At 37.7% G+C, this 21,504-nt stretch overlaps 3 protein-coding genes across 3 annotated transcripts; 1 reads left to right on the plus strand and 2 right to left on the minus strand.

The window, feature by feature from the left end:
• Nucleotides 1-1,445: 1,445 nt before the first annotated feature.
• Nucleotides 1,446-10,445, minus strand: LOC110050715 (mitochondrial-processing peptidase subunit alpha-like). Its single transcript, XM_089275443.1, has 11 exons — nucleotides 10,127-10,445; nucleotides 8,853-8,932; nucleotides 8,645-8,727; nucleotides 8,189-8,291; nucleotides 7,483-7,575; nucleotides 6,612-6,881; nucleotides 5,779-6,081; nucleotides 4,654-4,719; nucleotides 4,173-4,261; nucleotides 3,102-3,157; nucleotides 1,446-2,355 (listed from the first exon to the last, which is right to left on the minus strand). The coding sequence occupies exons 1-11, from the start codon at nucleotides 10,404-10,406 to the stop codon at nucleotides 2,180-2,182; spliced, it is 1,599 nt and encodes a 532-aa protein (XP_089131569.1). The 5' UTR covers nucleotides 10,407-10,445; the 3' UTR covers nucleotides 1,446-2,179.
• A 1,063-nt stretch (nucleotides 10,446-11,508) lies between these two features.
• LOC110050717 (uncharacterized) lies at nucleotides 11,509-16,601 on the minus strand. Its single transcript, XM_089275444.1, has 8 exons — nucleotides 16,481-16,601; nucleotides 15,739-15,981; nucleotides 14,741-14,816; nucleotides 13,831-14,443; nucleotides 13,017-13,089; nucleotides 12,763-12,828; nucleotides 12,147-12,218; nucleotides 11,509-11,758 (listed from the first exon to the last, which is right to left on the minus strand). The coding sequence occupies exons 1-8, from the start codon at nucleotides 16,586-16,588 to the stop codon at nucleotides 11,654-11,656; spliced, it is 1,356 nt and encodes a 451-aa protein (XP_089131570.1). The 5' UTR covers nucleotides 16,589-16,601; the 3' UTR covers nucleotides 11,509-11,653.
• Nucleotides 16,602-16,654: 53 nt separating this feature from the next.
• On the plus strand, nucleotides 16,655-20,474 carry LOC110050761 (centromere protein W-like). Its single transcript, XM_020756720.2, has 3 exons — nucleotides 16,655-16,840; nucleotides 17,035-17,148; nucleotides 19,183-20,474. The coding sequence occupies exons 1-3, from the start codon at nucleotides 16,751-16,753 to the stop codon at nucleotides 19,207-19,209; spliced, it is 231 nt and encodes a 76-aa protein (XP_020612379.1). The 5' UTR covers nucleotides 16,655-16,750; the 3' UTR covers nucleotides 19,210-20,474.
• Nucleotides 20,475-21,504: the final 1,030 nt, after the last annotated feature.

Here is a 21,504-nt window from a genome sequence, read left to right on the forward strand (position 1 = left end):
CTTTCATCGCATTCCTCGTAGAATCTTGCTCCGAGTTTGCAATCAACAGCTCGTAGGATTGGTCTATTTCATTTTTGGCCCGAGCAGTATCCTGATAGTCCAAATTGTCCCTCTCGTGTAACCCCTTCCTTACGACAAAGGTGACACACAAAGCGAAAAGCGAGATCAGCGCCAAAATTAGCGCTCTTTCGAAGCTCGAAGTTGACGCCATTCCACCGAACACGGTCTCTTGCGAGTTTAATGTCGTTGCTTCACTGCTCAGTGATTTTTAAAATGTTCACAATGCTCGACGTTTGGTGTTGAAGTGGCTCTTCTCCCTGGCTGAAGAATTGTCAAAATACCTCGGCTTATCACTCTTCAAGTGTCAATGTTTCAAGTTCCTCACGGAGTAAGTGTCAATGTTTCAAGTTCCTCGGGGAGAAAGCCGATAAAGCTGCATCCATAATTAATGCTTGAAAATAACAACTTTGTTGCGTTATCTAGTATTCTTGGCTCCGTTTATTTTTCATACGGTGGTAATTTTCCTGACCAACAAAATAAATTCGAACTCGCGTCCGTTTCAAATGTTTTCTAGAAAATCGCGAGCAAATATTTGTTTCATTTCGTTTTACAGTACCATTTTGATTCTCTAGAAACAAGAAAGGTAGTTTAACTCATTATTTAACGAGAATTACGAAATCAAGGTCGTTGGCTTGCTTATTTATTTACTTACTGAGTTTTTTCAACGCTTGACCAATTGTAATTAGCCGGCCAATGATGCGAAGAAAAGAGTGTCTCCCCTAAAACAAGCATTGAGCAGGTGGTCTCCCTTCAGTTGTACCTGGTCACACGTTACTGAAGTTATGGAAAATAGGACAAAATCTATGCCAGACTCATTCAAATTCGCATGACGGTGCCTTTGACAATCGAAGTTGTAGCCAATTTTTATCGATTTTTTAAAAAAATTGGGGTGAAGACATAGTTCCTTTTCACGCGCATGTCCTCGAAGTTGCTACAGTGACAAAGTTAGGTGTGACAAATGTGTCAAATGCTGATTGACAGTGAAACTAAATTTCAACAGTTCAAAGAAAAACATGTAAGAACAAAATGGATACACCAATTTACTATTTCTGATTATCACCAGGATGTATTCGTTTTCTTACACTTGAAAATGTTCTCACAATTTATGAATGTGGATTATTCCCTAATTAACCCGTTAGCCGTGCCAATCCGTCCGTAATCGGCCCCGCCTTGCAACAATCACCTCAACAAAGTGCAGGGCAAGTGAAAGGCGTTCCTAAAATTTTGATGCTTTAACGCAATTTTTCGAACTCACTAGGGCGTCACAACCTCTGACTTCTATTTGTGGAACGCAAAATTGTCAGCTGAACATAGACTACAAGCGGACCCTAATGAACCCTCAAAGATACCCCGGTAATATGACCAAGCGGGGAAATGGCAGACCGTCTTGTTATAATAAATTTAATGACATAATCTGGTTAAATTAACCTGTGACCAAAAGGAAAAGAGGGCCTGAGGTCACTACCTTATTCGATTATAGTAAACAAATACTGTACAAGTGCTAGTTCAAACAGATAAAAATTCTTAAAGTGGTGCTACTTTGAAGATTGCTGGCTATTTCAAGATGTTACCCTTGACGGAGAACGAGCAAAAGAGAAAAGAGGCCACAGAAAAGCAGACAGTTCAGTCTCTGATGTTTCCGCGTGATATTCGCCACATTCATTCACAAGGGCCACAAGATGTTGACAACGCGGTCACCAGCTTTTGAAATCCAGACAACCTCTTCCAGTGTGTACCATCAAAAAGAAATGGTTCCAGCTAAAAAAAAAACCTTGCTTGCCGACAGGGAGGGGGGGGGGGGGGGGGGGGGTTAAAATTAAGGATACGAGAAGAAGAGTGTGACCCTTTTCTTCTCGTGCTCTGAAACTCATTTTTCACTCATTATCTCCAGTGTTTATGAACTTGGACAAAGCTTGCACACTAGACCATTTCCCAGCTGAAGTCAAATTTTGCAATGGCGTGTGTTAGAAAAGCGAACGCCGGTTCCTGTTTAGGTGACGTTTTAAAATGTTCCCGCCGTGCTGCCAACCAACTGTTGTACATCATTGTATGAATACTTGAACATGCATGGATGTATGATTGCATGATGAAAACAGTGCCTAGAAGGGTTTCCATGCCATCAATTCCTAAAAAGGAAAAACCGTGATGCTCCGCTAAAGGTGCCGCGGTTACAAAACGCACGTTCGATCTCTTCAAATTTGGGCAGGTTGGTCAGGTTACCAAGTGCTGCAACGGAGGGTTTGGACGCTAACATCCGGGAGCTGACGCGTTTAATATCATCGACTGTGACGTTTTCTGAAGAACGAAAAACGAAGGCATTATTTTATAATTCAGACATAAAAAATAGACGCAATAACATGTAACGAAGGCATAGGTGGCAAGATATAAGGGGCGCTTTTCATTCAAGCAAAACTCTTACTTGGAAAGTTTCCGAAAAATTCAACCGAAAATCCTGGAAATTCCGGGATGAAAATCAAATGGAAAGGAAATTCCCCGTATACCTCGAAAGGTTGTTCTCTTTTTCGGTAAATGAAGTTAAATGATATTCAATTCCTTGCTGAAAATTTCCGGAAATTCAAACCATTTGAACTTTTGGTCGACTGCCCGAAAGGGCCCAAGGTTACGAAAAGATCTTATAGTGTAATAAGCTTACGTGAGTTTTTACTTGAAGACCCTGAAAACGATGTGGGACACAATCTCCGGTTGTGTTTGAGGAAAACTCTGGTAGGGAAATCAAGTGATTATCGTCATGCCGTCGCTTTCGAAAAGCTGCGTTTTCAAAATGCTTTCCGCCCGCACTAAAACCCAAAGCCGCCGTTTTCAAATTCTTTCGGTTTGAAGAGCGTTTTCGAAAGTTTCAGTTTTTCGTTTTCAGTTCAGTTCTTATTATTGCACAGTATTTACAGAAAAACAAACGTAAGAAAAGCTCCGTTTTCGTGATGGAATAGTGTGGATGGTGGGCCCGACCAGAGCAATAATGCTGCTCTTTCATATTTCTCTGGTGTAGTGTGGACGAGACCTGGTTGATGCAGAATTCTTACCAATGCTTTGGAATAGCTCCTGAGCAGACTTCCTTTTGTGGAGCCCAAGAACTTGCCTTATAAAGGAAAAGAGAATATAAATTATCTTCACTCTCGAAAAGTCATATCTAAGATTAACAAACAAAATTATCGGAATGGTAGCGAGTAATCAGTCGACCTCATCACCTGATAAAGTCAAGCAGTAAGCAATCAAAACTTCGGGATCTACCTCTTAGTGACTACATCGTAAGACAAATGATATGCTTTCTTATTCAGAGATCCTGTTTAAAAGCATGTAGGGCAACCCTAATGTTAGGGATACTAAAGCAAGACGGTCAAAGATAGCCTGCGCTTACAAGCAAACCTTTTCAGGTAGGGTTTCCCTTCTACCCGCTTTTCTTAACCTGGTAAAAAGCCTAGCGCTCAGCTAGGGTATAGTTAACTATGGCTAGGGTAACCCTACCACCAGGGTTACCCTACTTGCCTTGTAAACACGTCCATGAAATGTAGGAGTGCTAGATTAACCCCCTGCTAGGGTAACCCTAGCACTAGCTTATCCTACAACCTTGCTGTATCTTACCACAATGAACAATAAAGTTTTTTCACAACAATGTTTTTAGTGTTCATGGAATGAAAAAAAACAACAACAACAACAACAAAAAAACACAAAATCAACCAAGTTTCCAACTAGATCTTCTACAGTCTACTGCCGAAGATTTTTATTGCATGATCTGAGTCATTATCTTATCTCACTACTCTTTTTTGTTATACTTCAAGCAGCATAATTACAACAGGCTGTTTTTTTCTCTTTATCGCCAGCGGTTTTATCCATTTCCACCACTGCCATTTCGTATTGCTGCTGCATCATTTACTTGGATGATCACAAACAGGAGTAAAGCACTTTATCAGGTCTCTCAGAGACTCAGTAGCTTTTTACAACATCTTTTTACCTTGGCCCTTACGTGAAATCGCAGGGTCTGCATTTGATCAAGTCAGGTGCAGAAATTATGAAGTCCTCTGCCACTGTGCCCCACCTGGCATCAAGTTAATTATAAGCAGTCTATAAATCAATGAAACTAAGCACAATGTTACCTTCCTATGTCCTCAAATACAATAACTCGGGATTCTAGATTCATCATCAACATGGATTGGAGCTGCTTTTTAGCCCTTGCTACCTCGACCTACAAAGCAACGGATACTAGATGAGTTATTGCTGATTCACTTGTGTGTTAATATCAGTAGCATGGCAGCGAAGGAAACTAGGATGAGCCATAAAGGGGCCAAGGAAGTCCAAACAAGGCTGTAGGCTGAAATGTTAGAAACAGACAGCCTGGGTGAGAATACATTCCGAGGCAGGAGCCTCCGTCACAGACACTGTTTGGCCTTGTCACAATCGTTCTAAGGGGAAAGATGTTGCCATGACAAGCCAAAAAGAATGTCTTCATAAGAGTCTGGTAGGTAACTATAGGCTTTAAGATTTATCATGTTACTGGCCAAGCAGCCATTGAGGCTGGGATGCTGCTTATTGCCATGTAGTTATATTACTACCGGTGTCTGCACCAAAAAAACAAACCTCATTTGTTGGTCCATTGATAAGAGTAAAGTATTCCTTGACAATCACATGTGTGAGATCTCGCAACTGAAAATCAATACACATGACATTAACATATGAACTCAGTTAAATGACCTTGCTCTCTATGAGATCTCATAGCACAGTGGATGGAGCACTTGCCCAGTGTTCGGGAGGTCATGGGTTCAATTCCTGTCAGAGATTCAGATTTTTTTTTCTTTGTCCCATGCTCGTGTCATGTTGATCAGTTCACTTTTCACATTTCATTACCGAGCTTAAAGTTCACCATCTTTATTCACTTATCACACTCACAATGACTTTGACAGTGCTGATCCTAGCAGTATGCAGGATGCCTGTCACATATGAACTCAGTTAAATGACCTTGCTTTCCATGAGTTCTCGTAGCTCAGTGGATGAAGTGCCCACCTGGCGTTTAGGAGGTCATGGGTTCAATTCCTGTCAGGGACTCAGATTTTTTTCTTTGTCCCACACTCATGCCATGTTGATCAGTTCACTTTTCAACAACTATCAACATATCAAAATTTATAAAATGTTCAGAGGAATGTATGCATAAAGATTGGTCAGTTTAAGTTTAAGGCACAATGGAAGTTTGGTCACAAACTATGGTGTTGTCATGGGCAACTTACCTCGTTTCCATTGGTAACAAAATCAACAGCCATGCATCGCCTATAATTTCCCAGGCTTTACTGATCAAAGACCGACAAGTTGCCACTAGAAACAGAGCCAGTTGCCCGTGATAACCACTCAATTTTCACATTGAAACCTGGTGACCAAACTTTCGTCGTGCCTTACACAACTGATAATCATAGTATCAAGTTCTAGAAACAGGAGTGGAAGTTTGGGAGCATGAAAAATGCTGTGGCAGCTTTTTTCATTTGAGTTCCCCCAAACTTTCATGATTGTTTCTATAACCTGATAGAAACAGAGAGAAAATGTTCTATATTTTTACAAAACAGGCAAAAACATAACGGACTATGACAATTTTTCTGTGTTTCTCTCAAGTTATAGAAATACAATTTTCAACCAATCAGTGCATGTATTTTCTTTGGCCTGTTTTCTGTGTTAAATAATAGTAATGAAGTTTACCAAAGTTTTGTTTTGACTCACTTGACTGGGGTGAGAACTGCTGTGGATGCAGAATAAACCGCTGTCTGAATAGCTGTGATGGTAGGCTGTGGCAGCATAAATCCAGTGATATCTGTTTAAAACATTCAGGTAGAGCCTAGAGTACATGCCCTTTCCTGGTCCTCCTGCTGAGAAGGATCCCCCGCCACCCATCATCGTGTTCAAAACAGTGAATGCAAAGAAGTCTGGATCATCATAGTGACAGGTTTCCAGCCCTATTGAGAGATGGACCAAGTCTGGGAGAGGTGTGGGGCCAGGGTTGATCCTGGGTTCAGTTCTGTGGTCCTACCAAACAAAAGGTGTCCATTAATAAAAGGTGGAAGCTGAAGCACTTGCAATACTGTCTGGAGTACACATTGGACAACATATAGAGTGCAATTCTTTTTGCCAGGGGTAGAGAGAGTTATGTTACGATATGAACCCTTTCACCTGCTATGAAGATTTAATGAGTTCACAGCACTAGACAAGCAGCATAAATGTACAGCAAGTTTACAGTACGAAACATGCAGCTAAAAATACAACTTGAACTACCAGTATGCAGACATTACACACTTAGCCTCCTTCCACGATGCTTTTGAAGGAGTCTGCCACTCTCTCCCCAGGAAGTACTGGAGGGTAAAAGTGAAAGTCTGTATAACAGCTTATAACCTGGGTGGGGAGAGGCACTTTTGGAGCAGTGTCTAGATCAAGAACATACCACAATGACCCAAGCCACAGCTTGAACCAAGAATGCTTGATCCAGAACTAAGTGCACTGACGTGACCCTAAACCATCGGAAAAAATCATCACAAATGGCCTGGAGTATTCCAAAATACCTTAACAATGCCTCCAGTGTACTGCGCTATAGATCTATCCGGACTCTCCGTTGCCTCTCCTTCTCTTTGCCACATGGGCGGTTTGTTAACAAAGTAGTCATTTGTCAGGTCTGCCAGATGTTGGTGGTCCACATTGACTCCAGCTATAACTATTCTGGAAGGCTGATAGTATCTCTTCATGTAGTCTTGCAAAATTGTCGAATTAAACTTTCCTATGTTTTCTGGTGGACACAACTTGGGTAAGCCAACGGTGTTGTCCCGAAAAGCTGCCTGCACAAAAAAAACACAGAGAAATGAAATGAATAATCCCAGAAATCCTCTGATCACTGTTATGTAGTGCATTATCCAGCACTTTAGGGATTCCTAAAAACCATGAAACATTTCCTGTTGAAGCACCAGCTTTATTCAGTCTCTCTTAGTAATAATCTCTTTTTCTTTTAACTAATATATAGGATAGCTGGGGATGAGCAAAAAAAAGAGGGCAATCAAGAAAAAACAAGGGAGGACTCATTTTTTCTCAATCGCCCTCTTTTTATTTCCTCATCCCCAACTACCAAGAGCCTGCAAAAGGCTAGATTCTTTGCATGTGCTTTATCATAGAAATTTAGCTTCTCAGAAAAATAGATGGATGGACAGGAGATGGATAGATAGATACTTTAATAATTTAAATGTAATAGAATTTATTAGCAGCATGGCAAGTGAGGCTATGCATACTGAGACATAGAACACTATGAAGATAGACTGACTAAGCAAAATAAAGAGATGATGTCTTCTTGGCATAGCTGGTGCAAAATGAATTCTTAAAATTAACTGATTATTTTACAATATAACCAGCTTAACATATCCCAGGGAATTGCTAATAAAAACTTACTGCATGTATTAAGTCTGTAAGGACAGGTTCTGGATCAGGCCTCATTTCCAAGTTCTCAAGTTCAAATTGGACTACCATTTTTTGCTCTTCAATCTGAAGAATAAACATTAAATGGATGTATTTTTGATATAAGATGGAAAAAAATGTAATCAATATTATTTTTAAGCCATTGACAGTACAGGATATCACTTTAATTAAGTCTCATGGTATTAAATGGAGCTGTGCTAATTGGGGACGCTATAAAGAGAGATTCAAATATTGTAAAAACTTGCCAAGATTCCAATTGGTTGGAGGCTGTCCAGTTGGCTATTTTAATTTTACATGATATGGGGGAGTTGAATTTGGACTCTGAAGAGAAATCCATCTAATGGTAGGGGGCACGATTTGAGTCTGGGACCTACTGATTACAAATGCAACCTCCTACCCACCAGGCTTTGCCACCATCTAAATAACCAGGGCCTCATGACGTATACTCTGATTGTGTTCTCAAGTTATTGTTAGTCGTTAATGTTAAAAAAGATTTTTTAGTTATTTATTATGGAGCAAGGTTGCGAGTTAATACAATACACTTGCAACATGTCTTTTAAAGACACCCAGAATCAAAATTTTGGTTACACAATAAATTTGGAAACTTTCTTCATGAATTCCTGAATGGAACCAGCTGCTCAACAGTCCAAATTATATTGAAGTCACTAAATAACAATACCTCTTGGTCTGTAAGCTGGGGCTGAAAAACAGCCTGAGACAACACCTTCATCACCGTGGGCAGGCCACTTGTAAAGCAAGATGTTCCATAAATAATGGCATCTCTGTTGGGAAAAGACTGAAGTTTTTTAATATAAATTTTACATTTTGAAAATTGGATTTTAAGTTATTAACAACACTTTTTGACAATGGTTATTGACCACTAAGTTAAAGCGTTACCATTATTGTAAGTTTTAGTTTCAAGACACCTACCACAACATGAAATAATTTATATTACCGGTAGATATATTTATATAACAGGTATACGTAAAACTTAATCTAGATGTACTCACCCTTTTGTTGAGTGATCTTAGACCCCCAAAATTGTTACACACTTAGGCAAGAGGTAGGCTATAACTTCCAACACTGGGGTGATATGGTCTAAACCAAAAATTACACAGAATTCAACACACTATACCTAAATGATGAACAATCTGCCATGCCTCCGAATTTTTCAAGCTCCTGCATGATATCATCATTGCTTTGAAATTCAACTGTACTCTGAAATGGTAAAGAGAAAGTTTCAGGGTCTTCAGGATGGAAAGGTATGCAGTATGCATTAGTACAAAAATGTACCATAAAGATCTTAAAAACGGACAGAAACACATTGCAATTGGAAAAGGTACCTGGAAAGCTAGTTTCTCCAGTAAGTGTGATAAACCTGAAGGGTAGTCAACTTCATACCTAGAGCCTGCATCAATTACCACTACAAACACAATGAAAAATTGTCTATAAATATTATGTCTTGTCCTAAAAAATATTTCCTAAAAAATATTTCCTCTGCCCATAGAAGATTTTTTTGGTTTGAACCCTCCCATCCCCCTGGAAATCCTTAGGTTCCAATAAATTACTGCATTTAAAAAGTTTGGCATTTGAGATCCCCCATCCCCTCTACGGAATTTCCAAGTTCATTATGAACTTCCATGGTAGGGGTATGGAGATTTTATGGAATTACCTCACTAAAAGCCCTATCAGCTAACCGTGGATTATGTGATTTTTTCCCTCTATTTTATTGTTTGTATTCTATTACATTGTTAAGTTCACCTTTTCTTTGTATGAATAAAATTATTGTTGTTGTTGTTTTTTTTTTTGTGACAGTTTTTTTTTACTTTTCTGTAGAATATTTTAGGACCTTTTAGTTGGTTTTGATTAATTTAGGGTTCGTTTTGGTGGTTTGCTGACATTATACCACAATAAAGAATACCAGGAAAGTTGATCTAGCATGGTAGCTGTGTAGAAATGATGATGTAATATCTATATCACATTGCATCATCAGCACTTGATAATGACCTCTGAGGATACTATTCTTGATGTACCTCCAAGTATATAATTCAGTTGTAGCTTCGAGTTGCAGAGAGATAGCAAGAATAATCCCTCACCCTCCTATCACAAAAGGCCAAAATGCCAGGTCTGACCAGGGTTTCAATTCATCATTACTTTATGGGAAAAAGCCTTCTCAAGGAAAGGATTTCTGTGTTGCTCAAAGCCACACTATGTCAGCATCAACAATAGTATTTTACGTTTGTTTGCCAAGCTCAAGCCTGTAGGCCTCTCTTCCTCCACATGGCTGCACAATGGTACGTTTCTTTACTTTCCAACCAATTGGAGCTGAGTTTAAAACCAGAGTTCACCTAGTCTTTTTATAATTTTTTTTAACTTTTCTACACACAGTTGGGCTAACTTTGTGTTTCTGGGTACAAATATGTGAAGCTGAAAGAAGAGAAAGCAGCAAGTCTCAACCCTTTACGGGAAGTTGTCATTGAACTCACACAACTGGAACTTTTTTTTAGAGGTTCTAACTTTATTTAGCACGTGTGGTGTCATCACCACGGAAATTAAAATTGTACGGTACCTCAGATGTAATCTATATCAATTCTGACCAAACTTATCGACAACTTACCACCAACTGTGGAGAACTGTCCAAATGAGTCTTCTGAAGCTACTTTGATTCCATTATCAAGAGTTGTAACGTGTGTTACGTGATCATGCCGGTTCTGCCAGTCCGCTCCACAAACCATGTCCGGTGCAGGAGCGGGCATGTTAGGAAGAGGTTCGTTAAGCGGAGGTATCGCGCCATTACTGAAAAGTCTCTTTTGTAAAGCACGTCTAAAGGTTCTTCTAAGCGAATGAATTGATCTACAACCATGGAAAATTGGCACGAAACTTCGCCCGGCCATCATATCTCCTTTGCATCGCGGGCGAAAAAAATTGGACAGCAGTTGACCTGCAAAGCGCTTTGTAAGCCATTTACAAGACCGTTAAATGTACACACTAAGAAATATAGGCACGAATTACGAGCAGAATGACGTTAACGAAAAACGGAATTGAATTGGAACAGTTTGGTTCACATGTCTCACATGCAAGGATTAGTTTGGAATTCGCTTATACGATACTAGCTCTGAAAAATTTGACGCAAAATTTTAGAGGCCAAAGCAAGGTATAAGTTAATACGTGAAAATAACAGCTGGTGAAAAAAAAATATTTTTGTTAACTTGTTGGACATTTAAACAGCTAAACAATGTTTGGAAAATGGTATCTTTCTTACAATTTGCTTTGGAATGGTTGAGTTGATTTCCGTACACTCCATGTCTTTGGGATGTCAACCCTGATAAAAGCTGTCATCACTTTAGACATAAGGACTGGAGACCTTGGGGAAGGCGAAAATGATCAAAAAATAGCCTCTTAAATTAAAAAAAGAAGAACGAATAAAAAAAAGATGTCAGTTTTTGCTCTTGTTCCAGAGGTTTCTATTCTCTTTTCTCCACCAAAAGACCGCCAATGATCATGGTAGCTTTTTCACTCCAGCAGAAGATGGGAAAGGAAACCACTGGGAGCATGGCATTATACAGCTCTGCCAGTGTTTGAAGCAAATGACACCATGACCTCATGGCCAGTTACTGTCTCGTTCTGTGAAAGTCAGAAAACCATGAGCAAGGAAAAAGCCAATTAGGCGTGACAAAACTAAACCGCAAACAAAACAGGTAATTTAGTTTGTGGTTTTGAGGTTTGCTCGCATGTCCTTAACTTTATTGTGATTGATCAGTACACAATTGATCTGTCAGAATCAAATCAAAGTGTTCATGGTTTTTGGACTCACAAAGACTCATTCCACTTTGAAATGGTAAAGCTGGTTTTAGCCTAATTATGTTCTTATCACTGCCTTATTAGGGGAGGAAATTGAGTGATAATAATCATAACAAATAAGTAAGTGAATTGATAACTGGCCAGACTAACATATTTTTTTAGTCTGGAATTTGATACGCCAGGCTTCAAAACAACAGCTGAAGAAATATTGCATTTTATTGAAAATATTGAATATCTTTATTGTTGAATAAATATTAAAAATTGTTTATTCTCAACTCTGAGTTTATTGACAAGTCCAGTTAAATAAGATTGGATAAATAACCATTCATTATGGAATTTGGTGTTAATTTCCAGCCATGTAGGACAGTAAATCACCAAACCACTTCTGTTCAAAATCTGTTGTATTAGATACAAATGTAGTAACATCATTTTCTTGTTGCTTTCTTTCCTAAAAAGACAAACAAAATAGTTGATTTAAGGGACACAGCATACAAAGCAAAAAAAAAAATAATTTGATGCATTCAAATACATAAATTCCTAAAAGGCATTGCTATGCACAAACAGATATAGTATTGTTTTAAAAAATGGTAAGGGATATGCAACGCAGGTAGACATAAGATAAAAATCTGACATCAACTCACATGGGTGACACAATATTCAAAAACATTTTTGGCTATTCTGTCTCATAACACACTGAACTTCACTTTTCCAAATACCCAAGGTAATGTTGATGTCCAGTCATGAAGAACAAAAGATGACACCTTCACTGATCTCACTGTTTACGAACAATGATGTTAATGATATAGAACTGTTAGAAAACCATGCAAAACAATCACCTGAGTTTTTGTGTCACATTGTTCTTGGTCTGACATTGCTTGTTCACTAGCCATAACAGAAGTGTACAGCAGCTGAGAAAATTCAAAACAACCACAAAAAAAATAGGGATTAATTAAAATAATACAACAGCATTAATTACATATCTACTGATAGGCCAATTTTGATATATTAAAATTCTGACTTGGCTCCCACGCTTTAAGGGGAATAAAACAAAAGAAATCATATAGAGTTGAATGATGAATTAATTAAATTCTCTTGTTTATTCCCCAAAATCTCAGAACCAAGTTAGAATTTTAATATATCAAAACTGGCCTATTATTATAATCTATCTATTAATAAGCATTCTGGAGTTTTTCTGGTAGGAGTTGGTGATAAGATTTCTAATTAAATGAGAGATTTTAATGATTTAACTATTTTATAAGTACTTGTAAAAAGGGTTTCAACATTTACATTTCATCATTATTGTTCAGGGTGGGAGAGGCAGGAAAAACTTGTGGTGAGGTATACGGTGAGTATACCCTAAGGATTCTTTGGAAGTTTATGCAATACCTCAGTGTTCTAACTTGCATTTGAGCCAACATGTACTTAAATATTCTACTGATCACTGGATGTTACCTGAAAAACCTTGTCAATCAACTGGGCACAGCCACAGTCTGTATGAGCCGCAATCTTAGCCTTCACCTTAAATTTGCAATGAAAGATGAAAATTAATTACGAGAGAGGGAAACCTCTACCAAGCCTGAAGATTTCCAAGGGTGAAGGATCTGCCAATGGTGTTTTCCAACATAAATTTAACAAGAAAATTAATTGCCCACAACAGAGTTAATTTACTAATATTGTAATAAAAGAAGGAAGGAATGCACGCATACCTCTCTGAGAAGTGTTGCACTTTTGTCCTTTGCAAATGAAGAAGATGCCTCTATTGCCTTTTCAAGAAAGAACCTAGAAGATAGAACAAGTTCAAATGTTTTCAGTTATTAATTATTAAACAATCCAAAATTCACAGCAAATTTACATGCATTTTAGCAACATTTGAGAAGTACATCATGTATGCTCCTCATGTACTGTAAGTGAACAATACAGTAATGGAACCAAATAAATGAAACACAGAGTTCCTTAACTGTAACAGAAAGCTTTAAAGACACATCATCAAGTGCTCATTTGCAGTTATGTTTACAACTTATACAGTTGTGAAAATAAAGCCTGATAAAAAAAATCAGACTTGAATAGGATTTGAACCTATGAACTCTGCAATAAACTGGAAGCTGTTCATGTTGTGAGCTCATAATTTTTGGGTCGTAGATGGTGAAGATAAATGATGTAACAATTATATTTGAGCTTGGAGAGAAAGACTTGGCGATGGTCCAAAACACACGCAGTTTCAATCAATAGATTTTTAACAACCCATACGGGCAGCCTCTTATAAAGGGACATCTTTTTCTGGTCCCTAGAGTGTCAGCTTATGGGAGGTTTGACCTGTAAGTTACAAAATGTTGGATGTTACCTGCAGTTAACTAAGAAAATAAAAAGACTAACATCCCACCCACAAGGGGCCAAGCAGCAGCATTCAAATGCCAGCCTGAAATCCATCTAGTGAACTTCTAGACAGACTTAAACCTTTTTTTGCCTTGGGATTACCATGCATAAAATAATAATATCTTTTTTAAACAAATAATCATTTACCTGGATTTAGCAAGACAACCAAAAGCTAGGACATGATTTCTCCATTTTAATTTATCTTTAGTACATGGTCTACAATAATGTTCTGTTAGATGTTTTCTGTAGCTTGAAAACAAACATGAACTATCTTCATCCTTCAACCCTTCTGAGCACTTCATCCTTGAACAGCAAATTGACTCAGAATGTTCTTGGAAATATTCAGTTTTGTGACCCAATGTGATGGAACAAGGCAAACAGCCGCATTTCATATTAACAAGGTCATCTTGCTCTCTGACAGCCAAATGTGCCAAGCATGGTGTAATCTCTAGCTCATCCGAATCACAAGGTTTTGTAAATATTGGCCTCTGCACTTTGTTAGTTGAGGAACAACAGGGTTTTATTGTAATGTCAATTTCCTTTGACTGCCATTTACCATTCAAAGAGTTTTCTACACAATTCTCTTCAGTTAAATCTTGATGCAGAAGGCAATTTTTACCCTGAAAAAAAATATTGAAGTCCTCATCTTGTGGCTGAATGCAGCTTACTGATGCTTTTTCATATGCCAGGGCTAAGGAAAACCAGAAGTGAGAATTCCAGGAGTGAAGAGTTGCACATCTCTGAAGGGTTTCTATTTCACCTGATAAACAAACAGACACAAATTGTAGGTGATTTGCCTATATTACACCTATCAAAATTAATATGTAAATGACAGCATTTTCTATGGCATCTTTTTTGTGAGATTGAATTTTCATGGCTTAAGAAACATAACCAAAAGTTTCTATAATGAGGATAACAAGAGTAGACTGGGAACACCCCTTAAGCCAGGGATTAAACAATAAAAACTATTAAACAACTGAGGCAGCTTCCTGTTTTCCTTGACTCAACTCATATCATATAACAACTGACAAAAATCATGTAATGGCTTTTTATATACCTTGAATATTTCCCATTGCTCTATAAATCTGAGAAAGCAAATGCCATATGGACGAATCATTTTGTTGGTCATCCCCCTGTTTGGATCAATGTGAAATGAAAAACACAAACTATTGCACTGAAATGGCTACTAGTTAATAGTTATTTATTTATATATTTTATAATCAACTTTTATAATTTAGTTGGTGCAAAGTCTTAATGATTTTACCAACTTAATAACATACATGAAAAAATTACTCGATTCTGATTGGCTGAGAGCAGTGCAGTTCAAGTGTAACATCAGTCCAAAAAGTGTAACACTAGTGCAAAACGTGTAACACCAGTGCAAATTACACAACGTAATCCTAGATTATGATTGGCTGAAAGAAAATAGGAAATTTTCTAAGTCAATGATATCACGCAAAATGATGGTCAAAATTTCATGCGGAAACTTTGAACAAAGTTTTCTCGAATGAGAAAAAATGGCTTCAAGAAAGATCTTCCGGCAAATTTTTCCTTGTTAATATTATTAATAAGTAATCATATGGTTTCGAGATCAATTTGGAATTAATTTGCACGAGTGAGGTTTTCAAAAGCTGAAATTATATGAGCTGCTTCAGCAAGTGCAATTTCAGCTTTTTTAAAAACTCACAGGTCATTATTTATTTGTATATTTATTTATTATTATCTATTTATATATTTAATAATCAACTTTTATAATTTAGTTGGTGCCATGTCTTAATGATTTTACCAACTTAATAAAAGTAGATATAAATGTTAATTCATGTTTAGATATCTTATTCTTATCTGATTCTCCACAGGACAAAAATATAGCTAATGAAAAAAGTCCCGACCACACAATAAATGATGCCATCTTGCCCGCTTGTGTAGCCAATCACAACACAGGATTTGGGTCATCTTGCCCACTCACGAAGATAGCCATATAATAAAAACAATTAACTTCGATCAAACATAAATTCTTGACATTATAGGAAATTTACCAATGAACAATTAACTCACCATTACTTCCTTGATAAGAGTTAAAGCATCGTCACATTTTCCTAGCTTCAATAAACACATTGCCATTGACTCTATCAGTTCCCTGTCCACTACCGCATTGTTGGGGGGCAGACATTTGCGAGACTCCTGATAAATGGTAAAAGCCTCTTCATAGTTTTGATTTTGAAATAATAAATCTCCTTGGTACTTCCTGATAGCCTGTCTTTCTACTTGATCATCATTAGGACTGCACTGCATAAACCACTAAGAAAAGAACATATTACTGTATGAGACAAAGCACAATCCACCCCCACAAAGATAATCCCAGCAAGGGTGGGGGTGAGGAGTTGTTGTTACCTCTGATCCCTGGGCACATACCATCTACATGCATTCATGAGTTTTTTTTAAAATTGAGACTTTACAGTTACACCACTTTATATGACCTCTCTATCTGAAAAAAAATTAACATTAAGGTCATATAATTTGATAGCGTCACTTTCTCAGTAATAACCATTGAGCATGGAGTCATATAGCTTGATCAAAGAACCTGGCAATTCCAATGATTTTACAAAATAACTTCAAGCAAATTGTTGATTCAATGAATTCTACCCTCTTCTGCAGCTGTAATTTTCTTGGGGGAAAACATAAACATTGGCAAAACGAACGAAAAAGCCTGATGATCCATCATGTGGTGCAAAGACCTACAAAGAATTTTGAATTTTGTCGCAAGAGGCAGTACTTAATACGCTTATATTAAACAAACCTCGGGATCGCATTGCTTTGGTTTGTAGGCCTCTTCGACTTTGCTTTCCTTACAATTTGGTTCTCCAAAGATATCGTCGTCAAACTCAAATTCCCACTCCTTCATCATCTCTCCCTTCTTCTAGATTATTCATGACTGTTACATAACGTAAAGCTGTGCAGCGATTGCAGGCTCAAATCGTTCAGGCAAGCGCGGGATCGGGAAAAGCTTCGAGGAAAACAAAACAACGAAGTCGTTGCTTGTTTGTGGGGTTCCTTTGTGCTTGAAAACATGAAAAGGACTTTTCCACGGGCCCAGCAGAAATCGATCATTAAGAAATATCAGAGTAAAGCAAGGCTCTCACGAAATGCTGACATTTTGGTAAGATCTCAAACTCAGTATACAAGCGTGCATCACACCTGAGCAAAGTCAACTTCGCTTTATTTGCACGAACACTCGAATAAATAGATGTTGATCACGTTTGGGGATATATTTAACACTTATAAAGTTTATTGTAGGAAAAAAACAAGATTGGTAAAAGATCTATATTCAGCATCAACATTTCTTGTTCACAGATCTTTCTAGACTACATACTATTTTTAAAACGATTGGCATCAGAGTCTAATGTCAAGGCACAGGAAAGTAAAGAGAAGACATTACAAGCTAATCATGTTAACGCTGTTTTAAGGGTGAGTAATTTCAATATTCTAACGATAGATAAATCCGACGTTTCGGCGACATCTTGGCGCCATTGTCAAGGGAAACTAATTAAATATGCGATTTCAAGGGTAACTAAGAGTTCAGAGTTTCTAATTTGCATAAGTTAGACAAAGACTTTAGCGCGAACTGAGTCTGATTGTACATTTAAACACGGTCGTAATTGTTTAATGAGTAACATCTCATTAATGAGACAATCAAACTTGTTGTGGCATTTTTTCAACACGCTAAAACAATAGTAGACACGCAGGCAGGATTCCGGATGACCTTCGCAATTGTTTTAGCGTGTTGAAAAAATGCCACAACAAGTTTGATTGTCTCATTAATGAGATGTTACTCATTAAACAATTACGACCGTGTTTAAATGTACAATCAGACTCAGTTCGCGCTAAAGTCTTTGTCTAACTTATGCAAATTAGAAACTCTGAACTCTTAGTTACCCTTGAAATCGCATATTTAATTAGTTTCCCTTGACAATGGCGCCAAGATGTCGCCGAAACGTCAGATTTATCTATCGTTAGTTTTTGCCTGTATATGTTTATCTAAATCATTGTTGATTAGAATTTCAATATTTTGATGAAATTGACAATCACTTCATAATCCAGCCAGTGATTGCACCTGCGGTACGAGAGACAGTCAAAACCAAGCTGTCCTACTGAAATGCAATTAACAGCAGGCAAATAAGTTACTTCAACCTCTTCTAATACCTAACTCAAGAATTCTGGGTTTTAATATGACAAGGAACAATAAGCACTTGATGATTGACTGCCCGAGACCTTTAATGTTCTCCGATGCGAAGCCAAGGGGAACATTGAGGGTCGAGGGGAAACAAAACTCACTGTTTCCTGAGGGGCCAGTCATTAAGTGTTTTGCTATACCTCCCAACTCAAAAATAGAAAAAAAAACTCTGAAAAAATGATTTGCTTGATGCCTAGTGTGGCTATGCTCGCAGTAAGAGCGGCAGTCAAACTGAGCTGTCCTGCCGCAGCGACACAACAGTCTTTTTCTTCGCAGCTGACAAAAAATGAAGACAATACTGAAGTTGCTTTGGCCTCTTCTAATTCTTAACTCGAGAATTCTGGGTTTGATTTGACGAGGAACAGCAAATTTTGTTGTAAATGACACATATATACACATATACCTGGTAACAGCGATCGAAGAGCGAGTTGCCGAACGTAGGCAACCCATTTTTGATGCCAAATTAAAAGCTTGAAGATACAAAATGTTCAGATTTTCCCCTTCGTTAATCTGATATGTTTTTGCAATACCCTTTTCTTCAATAATGAATGCCTTCTCTAGTGAGAAACGTTTTGACGTCAGGCTCTGTTTCAAGGTGTATGACCTGATCACGTGCTAGTCAAAAGTTCAAGTTGTTTTTCCGCTAGGGAGTTAGTGAATTTGACCCATGACACGTGACATGTTCTCTTCAGTCAGAAAAGGTATTTGAGTTGGGAGTTATAACAACATATTTTGTTATTTTATCATCAAACCTGGAAAAATTATAAATTTCTTTTCATGAATGTTCAATGCCGTCTTCAGTGAGGAAAGTTGCTCTACTGCAATGCCTTTCCTGTTAACATACATGAATGTCAGGACAGTAAAATTTTTCCTGCCACCTGAATCCTGATTGGCCAGTTCAAATTTCAGGTGCACCAGCCATATGTAAGGTACCAAACCATGAATTTTAATCTTTATCATGCCTGTCACTTGTGTAACCACCCAGTTACTGACAAACCATAATAGAAGGTACTGTGCAAGGAATCACCATGTCTTCTCAAAACAACCAAGTTACCGTAATGCTTAACCAGAAGCCAATTCAGGGATTTTGGCTTAATATAAGGTATTTACCTGTGAACAGATTTCCTAATGAGGTAAAGGGTGACAGAAATGTAAAGCAAAGTAACCAGCTGTGCACAAGTTTCCAGTCTTGATCATTTTGTTACAATAAGTCCAGGAGAACTCTGCTCATACCAACATACATGTAGCATGTCTTTGTTTATTTGCAGAATGTGTTAAAAAGTTGCAAAGGATAGAAACAAGGGAAGTTTTGGAGCTATGAAAGAATACTGATTTCACAAACAGTATGGATACTGAGGACAACACTTTTTTGGGAATTATTCCTTAAAGCATTAGACCTATTCATTAAAACAAATAGACCTATTTTTATTTGTTTTATCACTAAAGATGTAATGTAAATTAACTTTGGACCATGTGTTCAGTAACATTTAAGTAATAGAGCACTTCTTCCATGTTTACCTAGCCCCATCTAATCACAAGGAGGATTGGGAGCATTCAAGACAGTTGTGCAAACCCAAGACATAGTCGAGGGTTTGTATCATTTTCGAGAGTTCTCCCAGGCCCCGAGTGTTTAGATGAGGTTATGTAAACATGAAGAAAGTGCTCTATTACTTTTATAAAATAATTCTCAAAAATACGAATCTAAAACATCACAACTGTGTTTACATACTCTCATCTAAACACAACTATCAACCAATGAGAGCACCTGTAGTAGCTCAGTTATTTTATAAACTGTAATAGTTATAATTTCTTGCTTGCTTGCTCATGTTATTCTACAGGGGGGTCTCATGCCAAATTAAAGTTTAAGTAATTGGTCTTATCTGGTGTTTTCTGACATCATGGTCATATTGGATATTAAAAATTTGTACAGCTAATTTGCCATCTGGAAGTGAGAAGAGTGGAAACCATGTGTTCCTTTGTTATATATTGTAGTTCTAACTGTTTGATCAGAAATTATATAAAATTTCCCCATTTTCTTTGTCATTCAGATTTGCTGACAGCATTTTTTTTTTTTGTTAATTTTATAATTTAAAAAGGGCTACCAGACTAACACAGGCTCTAATTTAATGTGAATATCATCTGTACTGCTACATCCCATGCAAACTTCAACTTCTCTTCTCATTGTTTGCAGGCATCATTTTCAACAGCGTTGAAACGCAACGTATTGCAACATTTACAGTGTGTTGCATTTGTTTTTCCTTTGTAACCCCAGCATACGACAATCTTGCTTTGAAATGCTGCTTAGCTTTAGCCTTCAAGCTATTCCGTTACATGAATGTTTGGAGCTATCTGTCTTTAGAACCTCTTGTAAACCATTATAATGATTTGAAGATCGTTAGCTATGGGTCAGCCATCCGTACATTTTATACTCAGGATTGCCAACAAGTTGGTTTGTAGAAGTTTGTGGGGACCAGGGTAAAGGCGTATAGCTAACATTATTAATTATTCCACAGAGCAATATTTTTTAAGAAGTATTTAATTAAAGTTAAGAGTTCTGCAATTTGTAGATTTTGAGTATTTCAGAACGGATGCAAATCAGTCTAGGGTCACTTGAGTATGAAATTCAGCAATCCAGCTTTCCAAGTTAGTTTGTGATTTTAACAGGTAGATCAATGCCGAAAATTAAACCAAAATTCCCACCAGTCTTCATCTGCTTGTTTAATCCTACCCGGAGATTGGAACTTTGTCATTTCAAACTTTGTGACTAGCCTGTTCCTGTCCTGTCCTGTTTTTTGTTGTTGTTGTTTGTTTTCGCATTGTACCCCTAATACACAAACACCCGAAACAGGCTATTTCAGACCACAAACAGATAGTCTTTGACACAACAGAGCCCTGACCCACCAGGAAATGGGGTGGAATCTCTTCTGTCATTCCAAGAACGGATGCAAATTCCAGAGTGAATGAGGCACTAGTGTCCTGACTTAGTGCCGAAAAGTCTAAATTGTGAATAAAATGAGGGTCGCCGACTACTGATGGGAAAACAATCAAACATTGGACACAAGAAGGCTTACTAGAAGACAAACAATAGTTTATAAAAATTCAACCTTGGGTGCATGTACGGGAAAAAAACCTTCAGACTTGAAGTGAAGTGGAACAAACTTGAAACATATTGCATCTCCAACACAATAGAATGGAACAGGTAAAGGCTTGTGAAAACTTCTATCAGAGTGGATGCAAATTCCAGAGTGAAAGGGGCACTTATGTCTTCGTGCTTGCACTTAAAAAGTGTGAATGAAACAAGTGTCTCTTACTAATGGAAAGTGATCAAACAAGGTAAAACAAGAAGAAGTTTACTGAGAAACTTCTAGACTTTAAGGAAAATCCTTCGTCTTGTTTATTCACTTCGCGACCTGAACGTCACAGCTCACCTATGATACCCTGAAACTCATGAGGTCGACTTGTGGCAAGTCTAAGAAACTTATTTTCATGGGCTCGCTTTCTTTTTTAGTTCATAAAAACTCCAAAAATCTACGTCGTTCTGCATGTAGAAGGTAGAGTTGGAATCCGCTAATTCGAACTCGTTTATCTCG

This window comes from Orbicella faveolata, unplaced genomic scaffold (assembly GCF_042242905.1).
Source record: "Orbicella faveolata isolate gen_17 unplaced genomic scaffold, um_ofav_v1 contig_36, whole genome shotgun sequence".
Taxonomy (NCBI): Eukaryota; Metazoa; Cnidaria; class Anthozoa; order Scleractinia; family Merulinidae; genus Orbicella; species Orbicella faveolata.